At 41.4% G+C, this 23,681-nt stretch overlaps 1 protein-coding gene across 5 annotated transcripts; it reads left to right on the top strand.

The window, feature by feature from the left end:
• Positions 1-2,814: 2,814 nt before the first annotated feature.
• Positions 2,815-20,921, top strand: LOC138093002 (tripartite motif-containing protein 6-like). Of its 5 annotated transcripts, none has more exons than XR_011146012.1 (8): positions 2,815-2,867; positions 10,743-11,232; positions 11,722-11,817; positions 12,494-12,724; positions 17,210-17,232; positions 19,332-19,432; positions 19,526-19,714; positions 19,914-20,023. XR_011146012.1 is itself a non-coding variant. In XM_068989088.1 (8 exons), the coding sequence occupies exons 2-8, from the start codon at positions 10,810-10,812 to the stop codon at positions 20,474-20,476; spliced, it is 1,458 nt and encodes a 485-aa protein (XP_068845189.1). In that variant the 5' UTR covers positions 2,815-2,867; positions 10,743-10,809; the 3' UTR covers positions 20,477-20,921. The 5 variants fall into 5 exon arrangements, 4 of the variants coding, with proteins under 4 accessions (XP_068845189.1, XP_068845187.1, XP_068845191.1 ...); XM_068989088.1 differs by having other exon boundaries at positions 12,500-12,724; positions 19,688-19,714; positions 19,914-20,921; XM_068989086.1 differs by having other exon boundaries at positions 19,688-19,714; positions 19,914-20,921.
• Positions 20,922-23,681: the final 2,760 nt, after the last annotated feature.

The following is a 23,681-nucleotide window of genomic DNA, read 5'->3' as shown; positions in this document are numbered from 1 at the left end:
GAGATATTTCACCTTTCACTAACTTCTCTGTGATAAATTGAATTTCAAGTGCAAAAATCAAATCTATAAAGTCATATGAAGATATCTTTTTAGGGTTGGGGTGAGTGGATTGGGCTTGAATAAAGTAGAGATTCAAAAATGTGGAATAGGGTGAAGGAAATAAGAAAGATCAAGGAAAACTTGTTAGGAGAACTTGAAAGACAGACATTCTAAAAGCAGCAGTGTAACTTCTACCTTGAAATTCTGGAATAGCTATTCTCAAAAGAAAAACAATTCAGAAAAAGAAAACGCAAGTTGTATTTAATGGAATGTTATAAACTCTTTGGTTTATTAATCCTCACGTTTTAAAAAAAGCTTTCGATGAAATGAATTTTGAGCTAATTCTTGAGCTAGATATCATCATTCTTTTGAATCCATTCCTTGCTAGATACTAGTCTTCTTTAATATCAAGGCTCTCTTGAACTATCTTTTTGGCTTTTTGCTCTGTTCCTTCAAGGTACTTTCCCTGGAAATATGTTTCTTCAGTGGGCTCCTTTGAATATCAGCTCACATTTCTCTTCTTACTCGTATTTTTCATCTCTTAATTTTACCTTTTCTTCCAAATAGACGTCATTAAGAATGAGAGTAAACGATCTGGCTATATGTCATGATTTACTTATCCTTAATTTCCACCTACACTTTGTCTTCAATTTCAGGTTGAGAAAACCAATTATTAACAAATTCATTGTCTTCTCTCTGTACTCAATAGAATCTAGTTAAGCAATTTTCCTCCAAATTAAAGCAATAATTAGACATTTAATTTCCCTGGATTTAGGCATTGTCTGTCACCTCCAGACCTCTTCAACCTGATCAGTGCAGCCAGGTGATCTTTTCTTACATAACATTTAGACATTGAAAATATTTCATTCCCAACTACACCCTACCATCTCTCTCTCTTTCACACACACACATACACACACAAAACTCCTTAATGATTTCCCAACAATGTCAAGACAATTCAATGAGGAAAGAATATGTCCTTGAGACAACAGGCTATCCACACTCAAAAGAATAAAACAGAACCTCTATCTCACACAGTAAAAATGAACTTAAAATAGCTCATAGCTCTAAGTGTAAGAGTTAAATTATAAAATCTTTAAAAAAAAATATAGGAGAAAGTCTTCATGACTTTGGGTTAGGCAAAAACTTCATAGACATGACATCAAACGTACAAGTGACAAAAAAGAACGGTTTTCATCAAAATTAAAAATCTAATCTTCAAAGGATGCAATCAAGAAAATGAAAAGACTACCCTTAGAATGGTAGAAGATATTTACAAATCACAGAACTCATACAGGACTTGTATTTAGAATATATGAAAATCTCAGAAAAAGACAAATAACCCAATTTAAAAAAAGATCAAGGACATGAATAGACATTTCTCAAAAAAGGTACACAGATAGTAAAGTGTATGAAACAGTGATAAACACTATTAGTCCTTGAAAGTGAAAGAAAGAAAGTGAAGTCGCTCAGTCGTGTCCGACTGTTTGCGACCCTGTGGACTGTAGCCTACCAGGCTCCTCCATCCATGGGATTCTCCAGGCAAGAATACTGGAGTGGATTGCCGTTTCCTTCTCCAGGGTATCTTCCCGATCAGGGATCAAACCCAGGTCTCCTGCATTGGAAGCAGATGCTTTAACCTCTGAGCCACCAGGGAATGCAAATTAAAATAAGATGAGATAGCACTTCACACAAAGTAAGTTATTATAACAGAAAATAAAACATATAATAACAAGTACAGGCAAAGATGTGGAGAAACTGGAACCCTTCTTACAAAGCTGGTGGGAATGCAAAATATTACAATCACTTTGGGAAACAGCCCGGAATTTCTTCACAAAAGTAAATACATGATCCAGCAATTCTATTCTTAGGTATATACCCTAGAGAAATAAAAAGCCTATGTTTATTTTTTTAAAAAATTGTACAAGAAAATTCATAAACACGTTATTCACAATAGCCAAAAAGTAAAAACAATCCAAATGTCTAAAAACTGATGAACAAAATGTGAAAAACCCATCCAATAGAGTATTACTCAGGCGTCAAAGGAACAAAATACTCATACAAGATACAACATGGATGAACCTAGAAAATATTATGTTGAATCACAGAGCCCTCTGCTCTGACTTTTATCTAGATACCCTCATAGGTCCAGGCCCTCCTTCCCTAACTGCCTTCACAAGTCAGTTTCCTTGGGGCAGAAAGTTTAGCCTTTCTTTTCTTCTCAGAATTGCTGTGCTCTTAAACCCCTACAGTTGAAGTTCCTGAAGCTTCATAAAGCTTGCTTGTATTCCTAAGGACTTAAGAGGAAACATTTACAGTCTCTCAGTTATATCAATTAAAATTAGATACAAAGTTATATCTGTAATACAAGTTCCAACTATATTCGTAATTTTAAATTGATAAACTTTAATGATCTTTTTGCAAAGCATGCCATTATAACGCCAAATTGTTATCTTTCCTGATTCGTATAACGTTATAAATACTTTTTCTCAGATATTTTAATTGATATTTTAATACGGAGTACAGGTATGAGTATACTAACACTGACATGAGGTCAGGTAGCCAAACTGAAGACAATCTACAGGTACCATCCCTGGCCTTCAGGAGTTGGCCGAGGCCTCACCGTTTGCGGTTCGACCGGTAAGTGGAACCGCCTTCTTGAAGCTGGATGCGGCCTTGGAGTGCAGGACCCAACGCGGCGCTGGACAAATCAGCAGCATCTCCTCCCCCCGGCCCCGCCCCCGCCCCTTTCCCCCTGAGCCTTTCTGCCTCGGTGGCGGCGGCAGCAGCTGTAAATCCTCGGCTCTGATCCAAGTCACAGATTGCAGGTTGGTGAGCGAATCCATTTTCTGGCCAGCCGCCGCTGTCCCCACTAGTGTTCAGAGTTTGACCCGTCCTACAGGTTGTTTGGGGGTGTTCGCGGGTGGAGGCCGACTGAGGGAGACCTCTGCAGTTTTGAGATGACTCAAGTTCAGGAAGGGAGTTAAGGAAGAGACACCTTTGGAGCTGGGAGTAGCCTGTGTAAAGGTGGTGATAATGAAACCCTGATTCTGGAAGCTAAAGGATGTCGGGGAGTCACCTCTGAAAGTCCTGTTAGGGAATGACGTTGGGGAGTAACTGCCGACCTGGGGACTGGCTTGGATCCAGAGGTCAGCAGCCCCTCCCCCCATCTCCCGCGTTCCTGCTCCGGGAAGTGAGCACCGTTTATCCTGCCCCCACCCCTCCGCCCCTGAGGCCCTGACTCCACCCTGAGCGAGCTGGGGGATGAGCCTTCCGGACGCGCTCAGTCGGACCTGCGGGCTGCGTGCAGTTTCCCCGTAGCGGGCAAGGCGGCGCCCCGCTGAGCTCAGGAGAAAAGACCTTTTCGTGAGCATTGTCTGTTCTTCAGAGACTATTTTAAAAGCCTTTCGTTTGCCTTAACTATCTGAAGCCTCTACGTGCCCTTCACCCGGAGATGTTTGCCCGCTGTGGCTGGACCACTTAGTGTCACTTGAAGTGACAGGGCTGTAGAAGAAATGGGGTCCCTTACCTTGTGGGGCTCATGATACAGATAATTTATCTTTATTTCTTTCCCATCCTCACTGCGAATGAGCTCAGCGAGATTAGAGACAGCGTTTAATCTGTCAATGAAGATAGAAATGTGTGGTTAGGAGCATAGGAGCTGTGGCCAGAGTGCCTGGGCTTTTCTTGTGTCATTTGGGCTGCATTGAGCAGTAGCCGTTGGTGTGGGCAGGGCTCACTCAAACCCTTATAACTGAATGTTAGCTGAGTCAGCCTTGGCCACTTAGACCCAACCTGTGTGCCCCCTACCTGTTGCTTGAACTTCAGCTTCTCTCCGTATAATGGACAGCATCATATTTACATTCTAGAGTTTTGGTGAGGTTTAACTGAGGCAGAAGTTTAAACACAGGACAGTGCCTGAAAAAGTCGTAAATACTCAAAATATTAATCAAACTCAATGCCTACCTTAGAAAAGTACGAAATCAAAATTTTGGACAGAATACCGATTTACTGACTTTTACTCTGAAAGCTGTTTTAATATCGAGTTGTGAGCTTTCATTCTAAAAGATGTTTCAGATCTAAGTATCAGTTCATTCTCTGCTCTTCCCTACCCACCTTCACCCCTTTCTATTTTGCACCCTAAACTGCAATTACCTGGGAAGAAAGCAGAGCTTCTGAGGACTTAATGTGCATACGAATCACCTGAGATCTTATAAAAACGCAGATACCGAATTGATCTCTCTGAGGCCCAGAAATTCTGGATTCCAGTGAGGCAAGTTAGCAGACCACTTGACCATTTTCTGGAGGCTGCTTCTAATGTAACTGGTCCCACCCAGTCCTGGATTTGTTCTTTCATTTGCTAATTTGGGCTTCCCGGGTGTTGCTAGTGGTGAAGAACTGCCTGTCAATGCAGGAGAGACATAAGAGATGCAGGTTCGATCCCTGGGTGGGGAAGATCCCCTGGTGGAGGGCATGGCAATCCACTCCATTATGCTTGCCCGGAGAATTCTCACGGACAGAGGAGCCTGGCAAGCTACAGTTCATGGGGTCAGACTGTAGGACTTTCACTTTCATGTGCTAATTTGATCTTCTGAGCTCTTCCCCTTAGGCTCTGGTATCTGCTCTCACACAGTGGGACTCATTTTTCTGCCACCCACACTGCTCTTGAGACATGGGACTTTGTTGGCTTTTCTTGTGTCATCTGGGCTGCATTGAGCAGTAGCCATTGGTGAAGGGCCTAATGGCATGTGGGCAGGGCTCACTCAAACCCTTATAACTGAATGTTAGCTGAGTCTGTTTTCTTCCTTTCCCCAGGTTCAACTTCAGGACAAGAGACATCAACTCTTACATAATGTTTTCTGTTCAAGAATCTTACTCTGCCTTGAATATCTCAAGTAGAGCATTAGATGGAAAAGTTATATAGAATTATAGGGCCACATACATAATTTAAATTTTTCTATTGGCTTCATTAAAACATTAGAATAAATTGACTTTAATATATTTAACTTCATGCTCCTCAAATATATTTAGACAATGTAATCAATATTTTAAAATCCATTAATGAAATGTTTTAGATTATTTTTTCTTACCAAATCTTTCTTACCAGATTATTTGCTTCTTACCAAATCTTCAATGTGTATTTTATACTTAAACATCTCATTTTCAATTAGCCACATCTCAAGTGCTCAGTAGCCACATGTGACTACCATGCTTGACGACACATTTCTAATTTGTATTCAGAAGATCAGAAAATTAAGCCTCAGTTTTTCTCATTGCATTTCTTCTATTTTTTGTTAGATCTACTGAGTTGTCATTTACATTTAATAAATTGGCAATTTGAAGCCTACAATTCCATCAGGTTTGACCATATATAGTTGTCCAAACAACACAGTCATAATATATATAGGGGATTTCCATCATCCTCCATACTTTTTTGTGTCCCTTTGTAATTCATCCCCTTCTGGCAGCCCTGGGCCCTGGTATCCACTAGTCTGTTCTCAAATAGTAGACTTTTTTGTCGTTTTTAGGATTTCATATAAATGAAATCATACAGCACCTTATCCTTGCTGTCTAGTTTCTTTCATTTTGCATAATTCTTTTGAGATTTATTTTGTTGTATATATCAGTGCGCCCATTTTATTGTTTGGTAATATGCACTGAGGTCATGGTTTCAGCTCACTAGGTCCCTAGCAATGCCTTGTACTCACCTTACTTATCTCACAGATTGTTTTCTTGGTCTGGGGCACTTTCTCAGGCTCTTCTGTAAGGGCTTGTTACTGTCAGGCAACTTGATACTTTTTTAATCCTATTAGGCCCTCAAGAGGGGAAAATTGATGTCAATTACAGGACCTGTCACCAGATTCAGTGGGTCCACCACTTAGGGTACATAGCCAATGGACCACCAACTACTGATTAAAGTAGAAGTTTCTTACTTGTGACAAGTAAGGAGACAGGGAGAAGCTCTCAAAAACTGTCTTTCTGAACAGCAGGATCAGGGAAGTTTTGTGTCTGAGGTACATGGCTATTCATGAAATGGCAGGCTTGATCTTCCATGTAGTGTGGGTTTCTCTAGCTTGCCAAAAATGGAAAGCAAACAGGTGCTTGGTGGTTTGCTCACACTGTGGTTATTTTGTTGATTGGAATGCACTGTAACCTTTGTGAACCATCTGGTATTTGGAACTTTTTGCATCTTTTTGCAATGGTTAGTTTCTGCAAAACAATGCATACCTTGGTTTAACTCCATCAGTTCCCTGCTGCTGCCTAGCTAACAGATTTTGTTTTCTTAAATTTTGCCCACACTGAGCATGTTGTACACAGTGTACATCCACCTTTGCTGGGGGCCAGTCAAGAGACATAGAATTATATTTGCTCTCAGTCAGGCTATGGCCTACCTTGTACATGAGGATCACAGCTGGAATCAGAGGTAGTGTACCTTCAAGTAGGCAGTGCCTCTGTCAGCTGGCTCTTCTTTGGTGACCCAAACTAGACTCCTAGGCCCATTCCTGTATAGGCAACAGGAACATGTGGTTTCCAATGAGTGATTCAATGTTGGAATACTATAAATAAATACTTTTAGATTTCTTTAAAATTATGTGATTTAAGACAACAGTAATATAATTTAATGACTGAAAGCTTTCAAGAATGAGAAGATATTTTTCAATGAAGACATCTATATTAATTAAGCACGGACAAAAAATAAAGTTAGGGTCAGTTCCAATATCTTGAGTTGTCTCATCAGAGAAGCTAGTAGCTTCCCTAATTAACCCTTATGTGAAGCATGGGAAAATGACTGGGCTAGGTCCAGCTTTCTCACCTTGTCCTTCAGTTCAGTTCAGTTCAGTTGCTCAGTCGTGTCCGACTCTTTACGACCCCATGAATCGCAGTACGCCAGGCCTCGCTGTCATCACCAACTCCTGGAAATGCCATCTTATTAAATCTTGTAAATGGCTTGAGATAGTGGATTTTTCCCCGCTAGGTCCAAAAGTAGGAGGAAGATATGAAAGGGTGAGAAAGTGATGCATTCGTCCTTATAACAAATACTTATATAGAGCTACCCATTCATCAGATTTTGCTGTATCCCTGTTCCTGGTGAAAATATCAAAGAGGCTCTTTTCATCATGGTAGTAGGGCAGAGCACTAAAGATTGGCAAGCAATGGTGGTATAAATGTAGTGACAGCCAGTTTTTACTGAGACTCTTCTACACAGGCTCAGGTAATTTATGACAAGTGTGCTGTAAGGGAGGACTTGTCATCAGCAATTCACAAAATCACATCTCAGATCAGGAATTACCCCAGTGTTCCAGACCCAGAGACAGACAAATTCAGGATTCAGAGCTGCATCTGTGTTACCCCAGTGGGCAGTGCCCTCTCTTCTCATCTCACGCTGTCAGGGAAGGGGAAGCATGGCGTCCCAGGGATGTGCCGTGAGGAATGAAGCAGAGCAGGGCTGGAGAAGGAGCCTGCAGATAGCTTAGGAAGTGCTGTAGGATGCTTTCAAACATCAGAAGAAGGGAGCTATCAATTGCTGAATCAGTACAGCTGAAAAACGAGACAAGCACCAGTCAGGAGTGGGTAGAAACAACCTGAGCCACTTTGTGATCTGAGTGCCTTTGCAGGTAGTGTGTGGGGGTAGGGGGTGCATAAAGGAAACATTCTCTTCTTTTAAGGACCAGACAACTGAGGTTTGGATTTGCATAAAACTAGATTATAACCTTTGCTTCATCAGTTATTCATTCCGAGACCTTTGGTAATTGAATATCTTTTTAAGAAGTTCACTTTTCACATTTGTAAAAAAAAAAAAAGTGTTATTACATTTATCTGATTGAGTTATTATGGGATTAGATTCAGCCGTTGCCTCTCACATAAAAAGCAATCAAAAAATGGTCTGTATGATTATTTTTTGTTTTCCACTGTCCCTTGCAACAAATAACTTCATGAATACATACTTGCTTGCATTAATAATGATTGTCTTTGCTATGTGTTCAAAAGAGGATGTGTTTCCTGCTCACAGTCTGAGTGGTACACTTCCTTGTACGGGATTTATTTCAATCATCACTATCTCCCCATATCAACTACAGCACCCTGCTTGACTCAGGTCTTTTCCCATAGCTGCCTTGTGTAAAAGCTGTGGAGTTGGGAGAGCTCTGAACCAGAAGTCACAAGATAGCCTCTCCCTCTTTTTTTTTCCTGTCATATAATTTTTTTAAATTGAGATACAGTTCATATACCATAAAATTCACCCTTTCAAGGTATACAAATAAGTTTTTTTTTTTTAATCACAAAGGTGTTCACTAGCACCACTGTCTAATTCCAGAATATTTTCATCACCCCCCCCAAAGTGATTCCAAATGCATTAGTAGGCATCCTCTATTCCCCGTCCCACCACCTCTTGGCAACCACTAATCTACTCCATATTATTTTTAAATTTTATTTATTTATGCTCCACTGGGTCTTCATTGCTTTTGCATGGGCTTTCTCTAGTTGCAGCAAGTGAGGGTTACTCTTCGTTTTGGTGTGCTTCTCACTGTGGTGACGCCTCTTGTTGCAGAGCGCAGGCTCTTAGGTGCGTGGGCTTTGGAAGTTGCAGCATACAAGCTCAGCTGTGGCGTGTGATCTCTAGGGCACAGGCCCAGTAGTTGTGGCACATGGACTTTGCTCCGCTGCATGTATAATCTTCCTGGACCAGGGACCGAACCTGTGTCTCCTGCATTGTCAGGTGGATTCTCATCTACTGTGCCACCAAGGAAGTCCTAGACATTGCTCATAAAAAGGTTTCTATAATATGTGATCTTGTGTATTTGGTTTTACTCACTTAGCATGTTTTCACAGCTCATCCATGTTATTAAAGGTATCAATTCTTCATTCCTCTTTTTCCTCCGTTTTTATCTTTTTCTCCTATCAGTGATTCTGAAATACTTTCCCCAAATGCTATAAGACCTCTGTCCCAAACACCCCACCTGGATACTTCTGCCTAGGTCTGCTCTTAATGAATTATCCTATCCCTAGGCCATATGTGACGTCAACTGCCCACCTGTCTCTTCCTCTCCCATTCACATGGGCCCCGTAAGCCTCCTGCTAGAGTTTTGGACAGCCCTGGTAAAGTCTTGTCCCCAAAGCTCCAGGTCGATGCTGTACTTTGAGCACCCTTAAGACTATCTTTGCAGTCCATGGGGTCACAAAGAGTTGGACACGACTGAGCGACTAAACTGAACTGAACACCATCTTTCCTGGAGAAGGATATTGCAATCCACTCAGTATTCTTGCCTGGAGAATTCCATGGACAAAAGAGCCTGGCAGGCTACAGTCCATGGGATCACAAAGAGTTGGACATAACTAAGCGCTAACACACACACACCATCTTTGGGGTTAAAGTTACAAGATTGAGGATGGAACTTTGAACTAGGACTCGACATGAGAAGTGTTGCCGGCTCTGTGATTTATAAGCTGTGTGATTTTTATAAAGTCACTTAGTTTCTCTGCTTATCAAAAGGCCAAAAAATAATTTATTCATAGTTTTCCTATGAGGGATAAAGCAGGGGAATATGGTTTTGAAATCACAACTGGTTATAAAAGTGTTGGTTGTAAAGATGTGACATCGTCTTATTGTGGTCATTGTGATTTCTTTGGGTTTTTCTGGGAAAGTGGTCATGAGAGATGAAAGGGCTCTGTGTAAAGCTCTGTTAGAAGGTGGTTGTGTCTTCCCAATAAATGATAACCTTTGAATTGGAGATTAGATCCTGGAGAGCTGTGCCAACATGATGGCAAAGAGAGGTGAAGAAGCTGCTGAGAAAGATCTAATCATCTATGGAGAGATGAGGAGATTCTGGTTTTCTTCATCAAAAGTTGAGGACCTGTGTGTCAGGCACTGAACTCATTCAGTAATAAGCAAAACAGTCTCTGATCTCATGGAGCTTATATTCCAGTGGGAGGGTTCAGACAATTAAAGACGCATATTGTTGTTTAGTTGCTTGGTCATGTCTGATTCTTTGTGACCCCATGAACTGTAACCCACCAGACTCCTCTGTCCATGGGATTTCCAGGCAAGAACACTGAAGGGGGTTGCCATTTCCTTCTCCAGGGGATCTTCCTGACCCAGGAACTTGCATCTCCTTCATTGGAAGGCAGGTTCTTTATCACTGAGCCACCAGGGAAGCCCCCCTAAAGAAATGTATTAGGTGGTGATAAAAAGAAAAATAAAGTCATTGAGTATATGAAAAGTGATGGTGTGGGTGGCTGTGCCTTCACTAGGCTTGATAGAGGAAACCCTTCTGGTAAGGAAACATGTAGGGAGAAAGTTGAAAGAAGTCAGAGAGTCATGTGGATATCAGGGTGAAGGGGCTTCCTTTGCAGTAGGAACAGCAAGTGCAAACATCCCGAGGGAGCAGCATGTTCTGGTGCTTTGAACACTGAGGATGTGTGTCAGTGGGCTGAGAAAAGGTTAACCAGATTGTGACTCTCCCAAGTCCACTTCTTTCCAGGATCTCATTGTCCCTTTATCCAGTGAGTAAAAGGAAATTGTTTTGTTGCTATAATGAGGGTGCAAATTGATGTCTAATGTGAGGCAGGGGCAAAGAACATGTTTGAAGTTAGAATGAGAAGTTCCCATTACCCCAGTGCTTGACCTCTTTATCCAGAACAGTCAGCCTCCCTTTGTCTCCCTCATTTCTTACCCTGAACCCTTTTTTGTTTGCCCATCTACCCAGGATTCCAAACACAAGAAGTACCTTAGAAGTCAGGGCTGAGCAGGCAGAGGCCAGGAAAGTGGCTACAATGACTTCAGCAGTCCTGGTGGACATCCAAGATGAAGTGACCTGCCCCATCTGCCTGGAGCTCCTGACCGAACCCCTGAGCATAGACTGTGGACACAGCTTCTGCCAAGCCTGCATCACCGCAAACAACAAGGAGTCCGTGCCTGGCCAAGAGGGCCAGAGCAGGTGTCCCGTGTGCCAGACCAGATACTGGCTTGGGAACCTGCGGCCCAATCGGCACCTGGCCAACATAGCTGAGAGGCTCAGGGAGGTGGTGTTGGGCTCAGGGAAGCAGCTGAAGGTGATTCTTTGTGCGCACCATGGAGAGAAACTCCAGCTTTTCTGTGAGGAGGATGGGAAGCTCATTTGCTGGCTTTGCGAACGGTCTCAGGAGCACCGTGGTCACCACACATTCCTCATGGAGGAGATAGCCCAGGAGTACCAGGTGGGTGCCCAGGTAGGGGGAAGACAGGCAGGAACAGGCTGCTTGGTAGATTTTAACTTTTTTTTATGCTCTAATCTAATTTCTTTGTAGTCCTCCCATTTACCTAGAGGGTGAACCTAGAAAAAGCCCTTCTGACCAAGAGCAGAGACCGTCTCTGTCTTGCTTACCACGATTGGCTCTGCATGAGTAGAGACTGCTGAAGAAGGCCAGCAGGGGGCTAGACAGGATGAGTGCAGGGGATATATTGGCAGTGAGAGTAAAGAACTTAAAGTGATTCGTGGTCAGGTGGTTCCCCCGCAGAAAAGAGAATGTGCCTATTCTCACTGGTTTCCATCCCTTGTTTGTAAAAGGTAGCTTTGACCTTCTCAGTTTTTCATTCCAGGGCTGGCATCTCCTGAGGTCAGCGTAATCTCTCCCCCATTCATTCCATGTCTCGGCACTGAGACAGTTTGGCACTTGACCCTACTTGACTTGATGTGTTTCTTCCAGGAGAAGTTCCAGGAGTCTCTGAAGAAGCTGAGGCAAGAGCAGCAGGAAGCTGAGAAATTAACAGCTGTTATCAGAGAGAAGAGGACATCCTGGAAGGTAAGAGATTCTTCTGAAGGTGTCCTGGATCAGAAATCAAGCCAGGGCATGGGAGCTGAAGGCAAAGGAGACCCAGTTTTATCTGTTCCTCAGTTTGGCTAGATAAGCTTCCTTTTGCCCATTTCTTCACTGCAAGCCTTCCAAACAAGCGTATTGTTCTTGGTGCAGAGTAAGGGGGAGAGAAAGGGGAATAGAAATGAACATATCAAAGGGAATTTAGGTTTCTGAAGATAATCATATGGGAAAATAACCATAGTCATTGGCAGCCCTTAATTAAGGATTCTGGACCTTGTTCTATAGTTTCAAAAGTTGGAAAAATAGGTCAGGCACAGGCCAGTCATTCTTATATCAATATTGCAAACTGGAAGAGGAGGCTGATGCCTAGTCCTGACAGGCCAGGAAAGGTGTTTAGAATCTGAACCACCCCCAGGAATCAAAGTCTCTGTCTTAGAAGCCTAGATAAGGCAGCCTGGGGCCAGTGGCCTGAGGAGAGCTGAAAGGAGAACAGAAAGAACGAGCAGGTTCTGCAGGGCCTACTCCCTCATTTGTTCCTCCAACCCAATGAGACCTTCCAGGAAAGCAGTGCAGAGCCTGCCTCCCTCACCCCTCCACCCCTTATACAGGAGACCCTCAGCTCAGCAGACTAGCAGCCTCTTTCTTTTCCATGTTCCTTAAGAATCAGGTGGAACCTGAGAGACACAGGATCCAGAAACAATTTGATCAGTTGAGGAGCATCCTGGACAAAGAGGAGCAGCGACAGCTGAAGAAGCTGGAGGAGGAGGAGAGGAGGGGGCTGAACATCATAGCAGAAGCTGAGGTAGAGCTGGTCCAGCAGAGCCAGTCCCTGAGAGAGCTCATCTCAGACCTGGAGCGCCGTTGTCAGGGGTCAGCAACAGAGCTCCTGCAGGTAGGAATGGGAAAGGGGCCAAGACCAAGTGAAAATAACTCTCCTTCCCTTCTGGGACTCCTATCCTGGTAAAGGAAAGGAAAAATTTCCTTTGATCATATATCGTGTCTTCACTATTTAGACAGTTCAAGGTTTATCCATGGATAAAGCACAGGATAATTAAAAGTACAAATGCTAAGGTTTGTCTCATATTTCCTATGTATAAAGGATACTCCAAAAGTTAAGTTAATACTATGTCAAAGATCTTATATAGTGAGTGATATTTTATAGCATCATTTCTCAGTCTTGGTACTATTGACCTCTGATGCTGTGTTGGGATTGGTCAGGTTCCTTTCACCCAGATTAGTCACAGGCATACACAACCAAACTCAAGTACTTTAGAGATTTTTTTATGTAATCACCAACTCTTCTTTGCTGTGACTCTGTTCTATAGGACAGACTCATTGAACATGTTATAATAGGAGTTCAAACAGAGCTTTTGAGGAACAAAGAAAGAACTCTGGTTTCTGTGTGTATATAGACTGGGAGAGTGCAAGCTGTCAAATCCAGAAATCTGATAGAGAGATTTGAACAGGTGGAAATCTGAGTGGCTATTTCTTCATAGAGTGAATAGTGTGACTGTTAAGTTGAAGCAGAATGTACCTTGAGACATTCTGAAACCTTCAGCCTATTCCTTATTTTCTGTTTGGTTTCTTGCTTTCCTCTTGCTGTCTTTCCTAGTGGAACAATTATTTCTTTACTTATTCTTGGGCCCCAGTATTGAGGTCAGTTCAGTTCAGTCACTCAGCCGTGTCCGACTCTTTGCAACCCCAGCACACCAGGCCTCCCTGTCCATTGCCAACTTCCAGAGTTTACTGAAACTCATGTCCATTGAGTCAGTGATGCCATCCAACCATGTCATCCTCTGTCCCCTTCTCTTTCTGCCTTCAATCTTTCCCAGGATCAGGGATCAGGGTCTTCTCAAATAAATCAGTTCTTCACATCAGGTGGCCAAAGTATTGGAGTTTTAGCTTCAGAATCAGTCCTTCCAATGAACACCCAGGACTGATCTCCTTTCGGATGGACTGGTTGGATCTCCTTGCAGTCCATAGTTCAAAAGTATCAGTTCTTTGGTGCTCACCTTTCTTTATAGTCCAACTCTCACATCCATACATGACTACTGGAAAACCCATAGCTTTGACTAGACAGACCTTTGTTGGCAAAGTAATGTTTCTGCTTTTTAATATACTGTCTAGGTTGGTCATAACTTTTTTTCCAAGGAGCAAGTGTCTTTTAATTTCACGGCTGCAGTCACCATCTGCAGTGATTTTGGAGCCCAAGAAAATAAAGTCAGCCACTGTTTCCCTATCTATTTGCCATGAAGTGATGGGACCAGATGCCATGATCTTAGATTTCTGAATGTTGAGCTTTAAGCCAACTTTTTCACTCTTCTCTTTCACTTTCATCAACAGGCTCTTTAGTTCTTCTTCATTTTCTGCCATAAGGGTGGTGTCATCTGCATATCTGAGGTTCTTGATATTTCTCCTGGCAATCTTGATTCCAGGTTGTGCTTCTTCCAGCCCAGCGTTTCTCATGATGTACTCTGCCTATAAGTTAAATAAGCAGGGTGATAATATACAGCCTTGACATACTCCTTTTCCTATTTGGAACCAGTCTGTTGTTCCATGTCCAGTTCTAACTGTTGCTTCCTGACCTGCATACAGGTTTCTCAAGGGGCAGATCAAGAGGTCTAGTATTCCCATCTCTTTCAGGTTTTTTTCCACAGTTTGTTGTGATCCACACAGTCAAAGGCTTTGTCATCGTCAATAAAACAGAAGTAGATGTTCTACTGGAACTGTCTTGCTTTTTCGATGATCCAACAGATGTTGGCAATTTGATCTCTGGTTCCTCTGCCTATTCTAAATCCAGCTTGAACATCTGGAAATTCATGGTTCATGTACTGCTGAAGCCCGGCTTGGATAATTTTGAGTATTACTTTACTAGCATGTGAGATGAGTACAATTATGTGGTAGTTTGAGCATTCTTTGGCGTTGCTTTTCTTCGGGATTGGAATGAAAACTGACCTTTTCCAGTCCTGTGGCCACTGCTGAGTTTTCCAAATGTTCTGGCATATTGAATGTAGCACTTTCACAGCATCATCTTTTAGGATTTGAAATAGCTAGAATTCCATCACCTCCACTCTCTGTGTTCATATTGGGATCATGGGTTAGTTCATATTGAGGTCATGGGGTAGTTATTTTCCACCACTTGGAGCTTTTCCTCATTCACTGCTTCTGGTTTCATGTCTTTAGCTTATTCTTCTTGCTTTTTTCTTCATCTTTTATGTTTGGTTGCCCTAATGCTTGCTTCTAACCCCGCTTATTCTAACCCCTTTACAAATGTCCTCAAACTGGAAACACAGCTTCATAAGTACAAATGGATAATCAGTTTGTTTAATTGTTAGTTGAGGCCCCTGCTCGACTCTTCTACCCAGAACACCCAATGGTCATTTTGACGAGAGTGTTATCTTAGTCAATTTTCACAGAACTTGCCCATCACAAACACTTCCTCCTCCTCTTTTCTGTATCTGTTTAACATTGTTGCCCATGAAGATTTGACAGCTGGACACATGCCTGCAGCTTTCAAGTTTCAAAATGTGAACCCTGAGAATAAAGCTAAGCTAAGAGGAAAAGGCATGGAGTGGCACCCTGACTTGATCATTTGAGTATCTTATTATAAGTCTGCCTTAAGATTAGTACAGCCTTGGGACTCCCCTGATAGTCCAGTGGTTAAGACTCCTTGCTTCCACTGCAGGGGGTGCAGGTTCAATCCCTGGTCAAGGAACTTAAGATCCCACATGCAGTGTGATAATGGCCAAAGAAAAAATTTTTTTTTACAAACCTGAATCTACATCTGCCACTTTATATATCCAAGCCAGTTTTAGTTGTGTTTTTACAAGATACAACCAAAAATAGCTCCACTACTATGAAAATAGTTATTCTTGTATTGCACAGATCAAACCATTGGCCTTTTCTTCTACTGAATTGAAATGTATAGAGCAGAAGTTAGGAAGGTTATTTAAGAGGCCCTGAGATGAGAGTTGGACTGTGAAGAAGGCTGAGCGCCAAAGAATTGATGCTTTTGAACTGTGGTGTTGGAGAAGACTCTTGAGAGTCCCTTGGACTGCAAGGAGATTCAACCAGTCCATTCTGAAGGAGATCAACCCTGGGATTTCTTTGGAAGGAATGATGTTGAAGCTGAAACTCCAGTACTTTGACCACCTCATGCAAAGAGTTGACTCATTGGAAAAGACTCTGATGCCAGGAGGGATTGGGGGCACGAGGAGAAGGGGACGACAGAGGATGAAATGGCTGGATGGCATCACGGACTCGATGGACGTGAGTCTGAGTGAACTCTGGGAGTTGGTGATGGACAGGGAGGCCTGGCGTGCTGCGATTCATGGGGTCTCAAAGAGTCGGACACGACTGAGTGACTGAACTGAACTGAACTGAGATAATTCTACTCAAATGAATCAGGCAGTGGTAGTGATGATAGTAAAGAGCAGTGGCTAAAGGAAGTTGAGGGTGTTAAATGGACTACTTTGGTCTAAGATGGGATGTTGCGGTGAATATCAGTTTTTAGGACAGTACTTTGTCTGCCTTTGGTGACTGAATGCTGATGTCATTGAAAAAGATGGAAAGTTACAGAAGAGGCTTTATGGTTGCAGAAAAAGTAAGTTTTCTTTTAGACAACTTGAAATTGTGATTCCTGTGGCTTATGTTGTTGTTCTAGTCACTAAGTCGTATCTGACTCTTTGTGACCCCATGGACTGTAGCCTGCCAGGCTTCTCTGTCCATGGGATTTCCCAGGCAAGAATACTGGAATGGGTTGCCATTTCCTTCCCCAAGGGGTCTTCTTGACCCAGGGGATTGAACCCGCATCTCCTGCACTGGCAGGTAGATTCTTTACCACTGAGTCACTAGGGAAGCCTGTATCTCATGTACTGGGGTATATAAAAGAAATGTGAGCATCATCAACAGGCGTGTGTGTTGAAATCAAGAAAAATACAAAGTCAGCAAAGCAACATAGAGGGTTAGGGGAGGTGGGATTTGAGAACCAGCCGCATTTAAGGTCTTGTATCCTCAGCAACCTGAATGTAAGCATCTAGATCACAGAAATTAGGACTTAGTCATGTAAGAGCATCTAGGACCAGGCACAGTGTCTGGCAAATAATAGATGATGTACATATATAGCATCACACACATACACACACATTTATAAAAATAAATGCGCTATGGCATGGGTCGAATCATTTCCGATAGGCCTGGATTGGGCCTCAGGGAGAGTCTGCTTTGAGTTCTTGCCTCTGCTTTGTGGCCTCCTATTGGATCATCTCTATCCCCAACAAACCATGGGGTGGTGAGGGTGGGATGATAGACAGGGATGTGGCTGTAGTAGAGGACTGGTCTATTGCTCCTTGTCTTAACCTCTCTCTTTCTCTTCTAGGATGTGAGTGATGTTGCAAAAAGGTATGTATAGAACATGAGGTGGTTCCCTTGGATTGACAAAAGATCCCTATACCCTGTTAGGAGGGTTAGGAGGCTCCTATGATAGTTATCTTACAGTCAATGAGAAAGGAAAAAAAAGTCACCAGGCAGGGAAGATTTAGGACTGTGGTGTCTTGAATTGCTTAGCATGAGAATTTGGGGTCCTCCAGAATAAGGGGAATGGCTTGGTTTCTATGTTAGGAGAAATTGGGTTGCAGTAGGTCACAAATGGAGGACGGTGGTGTCCTTAATCAAGGGTTACAGTATCACTGACTCACCTTGTACCTTGTGATAGAACAAACTTCTGTATACTTGCTTCCAGCCCTGATTCCAGTACTTTATAGCTACCTAAAAATACACAGTGATTTTCTTTGCCCATATACTATTATTAGAGGGAAATTTCCCGTTTGCATTTTTTTTTCAGGGTTCAGGAATCAACTCTAGGGACCTCTGCTTAAGTTTCCCTTTCTCTCTTGGCTTTGGAACAATCCATACCTTGCTACCAAGTTTTCCTCAAACTAGCATTTCTCAGTTACAATAAAAACATAGACTGAGGTCTTGAAAAAGGTGGCTTTGGCCCCAGAACAAGAACATACTTTGTATCACATACTGTAGAATTTCATTCTCCAAGGCGACCCCTAAAGTTGCCCACATACCTGGTACCTTGAGGCTCCTACGGACATGTGACCTGTGGAGCCTGTCGTCCCTTTGGAAGTTTTCACTCTCAGTCTGGGATGAGAACATTTCCTTTCTCCAACTGAGGTAACATTCCCAGAGACTAAGGGACTGTTCTGAAGGTCTTTCTCCCTAGGCATCTGTAAGACATTAAGACGTAAACCACAGACTCTTCAGAAGGAAGCCCTTGTCTGCTAACTGTGAAAGCCCCAATAGCAGGTCCTGATGTCCTGCTTGTCCATACAGATACCTGTAGACTCTCAAGAAGTCACTGATGTTTTAAATATTTTGTGTCTCTTTTAGAGGTAGCAAAAAATTTCCCAGCCATTATTTTATTTAATATTATACAGTCTCTGGGCTTCCCAGGTGGCTCAAGAGGTAAAGAATCTGTCTGCTAGTGCAGAAGATGTGGAGTCAATCCCTGGGTCAGGAAGGTCCTCGAAGGAGGAAATGGCAACCCACTCCAGTACTCTTGCCTGGAGAATCCCATGGACAGAGGAGCCTGGCAGGCTACAGTCCATGGGGTTGCAGAGTCGGACACGACTTAGTGACTTAGCATGCATTCAGTCTCTAGGATGCAAAGAAGGAAAAATTGCTGTGTTTCACAAAACAACAAACTGAACAAAGAAACCAAAATGAGGCTTTGAGGGATAAATCCTATCAACTTTTTAAAAAATTGTTGTATAGTTGAATCAAAAGAGTATATTAGTTTAAGACATAGTGAGACAATATTTTTATACATTATATTCCATTTAAAGTTAATATAAAATATTGGCCATATTCCCCATTCTGTACAAAAGATACATGCACCCCAGTATTCATTGCAGCACTGTTTACAATAGCCAAGATGTGGAAGCAGTCTAAGTGTTCATCAACAGTTGACTGAATAAAGATGTGGTGTAGATATTAATAGATAGATATAGATACAGAGACAGATAGAGATACTATTTTTGTGACTCTGTGCTCAGTCGTGTCCAACTCTGTGCAACCCCATGGACTGTAGTCTGCCAGGCTCCTCTGTCCATGGGATTCTCCAAGCAAGAATACTGGAGCAGGTTGCCATGCCCTCCCCCAGGGGATCTTCCCAACCCAGGAATCAAACCTGTGTTTGTTGCATCTCCTGCATTGGCAGGCAGATTCTTTACTACTAGTGCCACCTGGGAAACCCAGATATAGGTACTACACAGTCATTAAAAAAAGCATGAAAATCTTACCAACATGTACACATATGGTGAGAAGCTAGTTTTTAGTCCAGGTCTTCTGGCTCCTATGCCAGAGCTCTTTGCAGAATGATGCTAATTTTCTTCAGGAAAGAATGTTGAAGTTCACCAGTGGGCCTGGGACACAGGAATTAGAGGCACCCAAGTTTAGTAGTGTTGGAGTTTCATAACACCTTTTCTCTCTAGGAGTGAGTTCTGGACCCTGAAGAAGCCAGAGGCTCTCCCCACCAAGCTGAAGAGTATGTTTCGAGCTCCAGATCTGAAAAAGATGCTTCGAGTGTTTAGAGGTGAGGAGTTTCAGGGAACAGAGTTTGGATGGGGGATCATGGTGGTAGTAGGAAATGAAAAGAATGGAGGGCATGCTTGGTATTTGGGAACAGTGGCAGAGGGAGCGACACAGTATGCTGAGGAAGATGCGGTTCATACTTAAAAAGGGGAATGAAGTGGCCAGTTCACAACCGTAGAGAATTCCCTGACACTCCCCTCACCCAGGGGCCGGCAGACTTGAGACTGCTGGTGTGATTGACTCTTTGTCGTTACAGAGCTGACAGATGTCCAGAGCTACTGGGGTAAGTAGAAACTGCGGCCTCTTTAAGCTGACGTGTGCTTATCCTCCCCACTCAGCCACACACACTCTCAGATACGCGGTGTCGCTATTCCCCCCACCACCCAGCTCCATTTCCTCCCACTCATAACCTGTGTTTCCTCTTCTCAGAGTCATAAGACCATGTACCCATGCTCTGCTGATGCTGTACTTTTCTCCCACAGTGGACGTGACCCTGAATCCACACACGGCTAATTTAAATCTTGTCCTGTCTAAGAACCGGAGGCAGGTGCGATTTGTGGGCGCTCAGCTGTCCGGGTCTCATCTGGAAGAGCATTACGGCTGTGGTGTCCTGGGCTCTCAGCACTTCTCCTCAGGGAAGCATTACTGGGAGGTAGATGTGGCCAAGAAGACTGACTGGATCCTGGGGGTGTGCAGTGATTCAGTGGGACCTGCTTTCTCTTTCAACCAGTTTGCAAACAATCGGAATGTTTACTCCCGATACCAGCCTCAAAGTGGGTACTGGGTGATTGGATTACATCACAAGCATGAATACAGAGCCTACGAGGAATCGTCCACTTCCCTGCTCTTATCCATGACAGTGCCCCCTCGCCGAGTTGGGGTCTTCTTAGACTATGACGCAGGCACAGTCTCCTTTTACAATGTCACCAACCATGGCTTCCCCATCTACACCTTCTCTAAGTATTACTTTCCTACAACCCTTTGTCCGTATTTTAATCCTTGCAACTGTGTGTTCCCGATGACTCTGCGTCGCCCAAGCTCTTAAACATTCTGAGTTGATACCTTGTACTCCCAAGTCTCTCTTGCATCTGTTTATCCTTTCTTTCCTGTTGACCATTTGGTGAAGATTTTTCTTTGTTGATGCAGTATTAGAAAATACTCTTCTATCTGATGTCAGTTTATGTACTGAATGGAAAATTTTCAACATATATTGTGCCTATAATTATTGAGATAATTACATGTCACTTTTATTCTGTCACTGAGTATATTGATATGTTTTCGTTTTTAAAACCAACACACATTTCTGGAATAAACCACTATTATTCATAAGCAATACTGGATTTGTCTTTGCTCATATGTTGTTTAGGTTTTGTTTTCATCTCTGTTTATAAAATAGATTGACCTGTAACTTTATATTCCTGTAACATTGTTGTCAGCTTTTATAAAATGCAATATATGAGCATAGAAATCGCTGGGTTTCTTCTGTAAGTATATATAAAATTGAGTGCTAAAATCCACTGAGTGTTTTTGTGTGTGTGTAAGTATATAAGATTGAGTGCTAAAACGTTAATTTTGGTAGTTTTAAATTCAATTTAAAGAAAGGTTCTAACTTCAATTTTCACTACAAACTTCGTGGATTTTAAAAATCTAAGGTACTAATTGGAAAACAAAAATTATTCTAAATGGATTGAAATAAAAACAGGGGAGAGGAAGAAAATGACCAATGCAATACAGATTTTTCTGCCACAATGTGGGGAAAACGTAAAGAGAAAATAATCAATATAAAGCACTTTTCGGAAGAGAATGATTTCTTTTAGTTTCTTCATACCTCCTTTTCTTTATGTTCATGAACAAGTGCCTTTGGTAGACAGGTGCTGTATGCTTTTTGAGCCAACTATAAAATTATGATGAGGTGGCTGTGAGGATGGAAACAAATATCAAGGAGTTGAATATCAAGAGCTTGGCTGTCCATTATGGTAGCGAAGAGGTTCTGGTGGCTCTTGAACACTTGTCTGAATTGAGCTGTGTCATACACATAAATTGCACACTAAGATTTTGAAGACAGTTCAAAAAAATAAATATCTTAATATCTTTCACATTATGAATAGCAATGATAATGGGCTTCCCAAGTGGCTCAAGAGGTGAAGAATCTGCCTGCCTTGCAGATGACCTGGCTTTGATCTCTCAGTCAGGAAGATTCCCTGGAGAAGGGAATGGCTACCTACTCTTAATATTCTTATCTGGAGAATCCCATGGACAGAGGAGCCTGGTTGGCTATACAGTCGCTTAAAATCATGTTTTAAGCGACTCAACACCCACACACTCATTCACAGTAGTGAAATAGTTCAGTTGTATGGTAGGTAGTAAATGGTTATTTTTTTTTTTAACTGCCAAGCTATTTTCCAAAGTAAATATACCATTTAACATCTGTTTTATCATTGTAGAAGTTATTCTACATCCTTGCTATAACTTGATTTTGTTTGCCTTTAAGTGTTTTAATAATGCACGAGTGAAGTATCTCATTGTGACTTTAATCTGAATTTCTCTAATGCCTAGGGATGCTGAATATCTTATTTTTCTTTCTTTTTGTCAACTGTGTATTTTTGTTTTTTTGATGAAGTGTCTTCAAGTCTGATCATTTTTTTAATTGTTGCTTATTTTCTCATTGCTGTTTTGAGAGTTGTTTTTTATACATTCTTGATGTTTCTCATTATATATATGCTTTGCCTATACTTTTTCCTAATATTTGTCTTTCCTATTTATTTACTCTATTAAGAGTCTTTCAAAGAGGATGAGTTCTTAATTTTAATAATGTCCAAATTAGCAAGTTTTTCTTCTATGGATCTTGATTTTGATGTTTTGTCTAAGAACTTTCCTAACAAAAGGTCACAAAGAATTTTTATTTAGTTTTCTAGAAGTTTAGATTTTATACTAAGTCTATGAACCACTTTGAGATTTAAAAAAGAAAATAGTGCAAGGTATGTGTCAAATCCATGTCTTTGATATGGATCCAATCATTCCAAGCACTATTTGTGGAAAATGTTAGAAAAAAGCAAAACATGAAATGAAACTCATGGACTCATAAACAGCCCTTAAGCAATTTTATCATTAAAATTTTTTTTGATGGTTGTACATCTGTATCTATATACTTACATATCTATGTCTGTCTCCATCTATATCTAAATCTATATCTTAATTTGTGTCTGTACTTTATTTCCTTCTGAATCTATTTTTAACTTTATCTATCCTTGTGCTATAAGGAAATATTATGATACATGTAGAGATGTATAGATTATGGATGATACTATGAACATGGATTATAACATCATTTTTTCTGGCAGAACATTGCTGATACTGGGAACAAAAGTCAACAGAAAGCTTGACTTTTTGCCAAAATAACGTCATTCTACACTCCTCTTGTGAACATATTGGCTTGGCCAAGTATGCTTGTAATGACATTTGAGTGAACATCTGGTATGGGTTTTCAATCCTCATGTTAGCAGTGGTCTTTGATGTCCTATTAATTTCCAATGTTTATGAATTTATAAACTCATCACTATCTTTATATAGTATTTCATTGCAGGGTTTTACAATAACTTATTTAACCAAGCATTCCCTTTTTAAATCCTTTTACCTGGTATTATGACTATATATTCACAAATTTAAGTCTCATTCAATTTGTTATTTAAGTACACAGTCCAGGTGTGTTCTAAATAAATTATTTTAAGTATTGTCTTTTAATATAAAATGCAAGTGCTCAATTAAGACAGTTGGGAAACAGCAAAAATATTTTAAAAAATTCCTAGTCAGGAGAAAACCAATGATAGCTTTTCTTTATGTTATCCCACCTTACATTCTTTGTTCCATGGATATGTAATTTCATACATTTTCAATATTATTGGATATTTAGAGCTTTCCATTTTTAACTGTATATACAAAATTTCTCTGAACATATCTAAGCTTGCTCTGATCTTTCAATTTTTATTTTAAGAATAAAGTCTCAGAAATGCTATTGTGGATTGGATTTTTAATGAATCCCATAAAATTACTCTCAGAAAAGATTCATAATGTATCTTTCTTCACTAATAATGAGGCTGAGTATTTTCATTTTTAAGAACAAAAGAACAAAAGTTATATTGTACTATAATTTTAATTTATTTTTAATTGCTATTGAGATTAAACCTCTATTGGAGAGTCATATTTCATCTTATGAAGTAATGATAGCTACCATTTGTTGATGACTTGTGTTA

Source organism: Capricornis sumatraensis, chromosome 16 (genome assembly GCF_032405125.1).
Source record: "Capricornis sumatraensis isolate serow.1 chromosome 16, serow.2, whole genome shotgun sequence".
Taxonomy (NCBI): domain Eukaryota; kingdom Metazoa; phylum Chordata; class Mammalia; order Artiodactyla; family Bovidae; genus Capricornis; species Capricornis sumatraensis.
The sequence above is the reverse complement of the archived record's forward strand: the minus strand, read 5'-3'. Positions and strand labels throughout refer to the sequence as shown.

Coding starts and splice junctions, on each gene's coding strand:
- LOC138093002 (XM_068989086.1), top strand. CDS start 10,810: ATGACTTCAGCAGTCCTGGTGGACATCCAAGATGAAGTGACCTGCCCC. Junction 11,233..11,721: donor AGATAGCCCAGGAGTACCAG/GTGGGTGCCCAG, acceptor TGTTTCTTCCAG/GAGAAGTTCCAGGAGTCTCT. Junction 11,818..12,493: donor AGAAGAGGACATCCTGGAAG/GTAAGAGATTCT, acceptor ATGTTCCTTAAG/AATCAGGTGGAACCTGAGAG.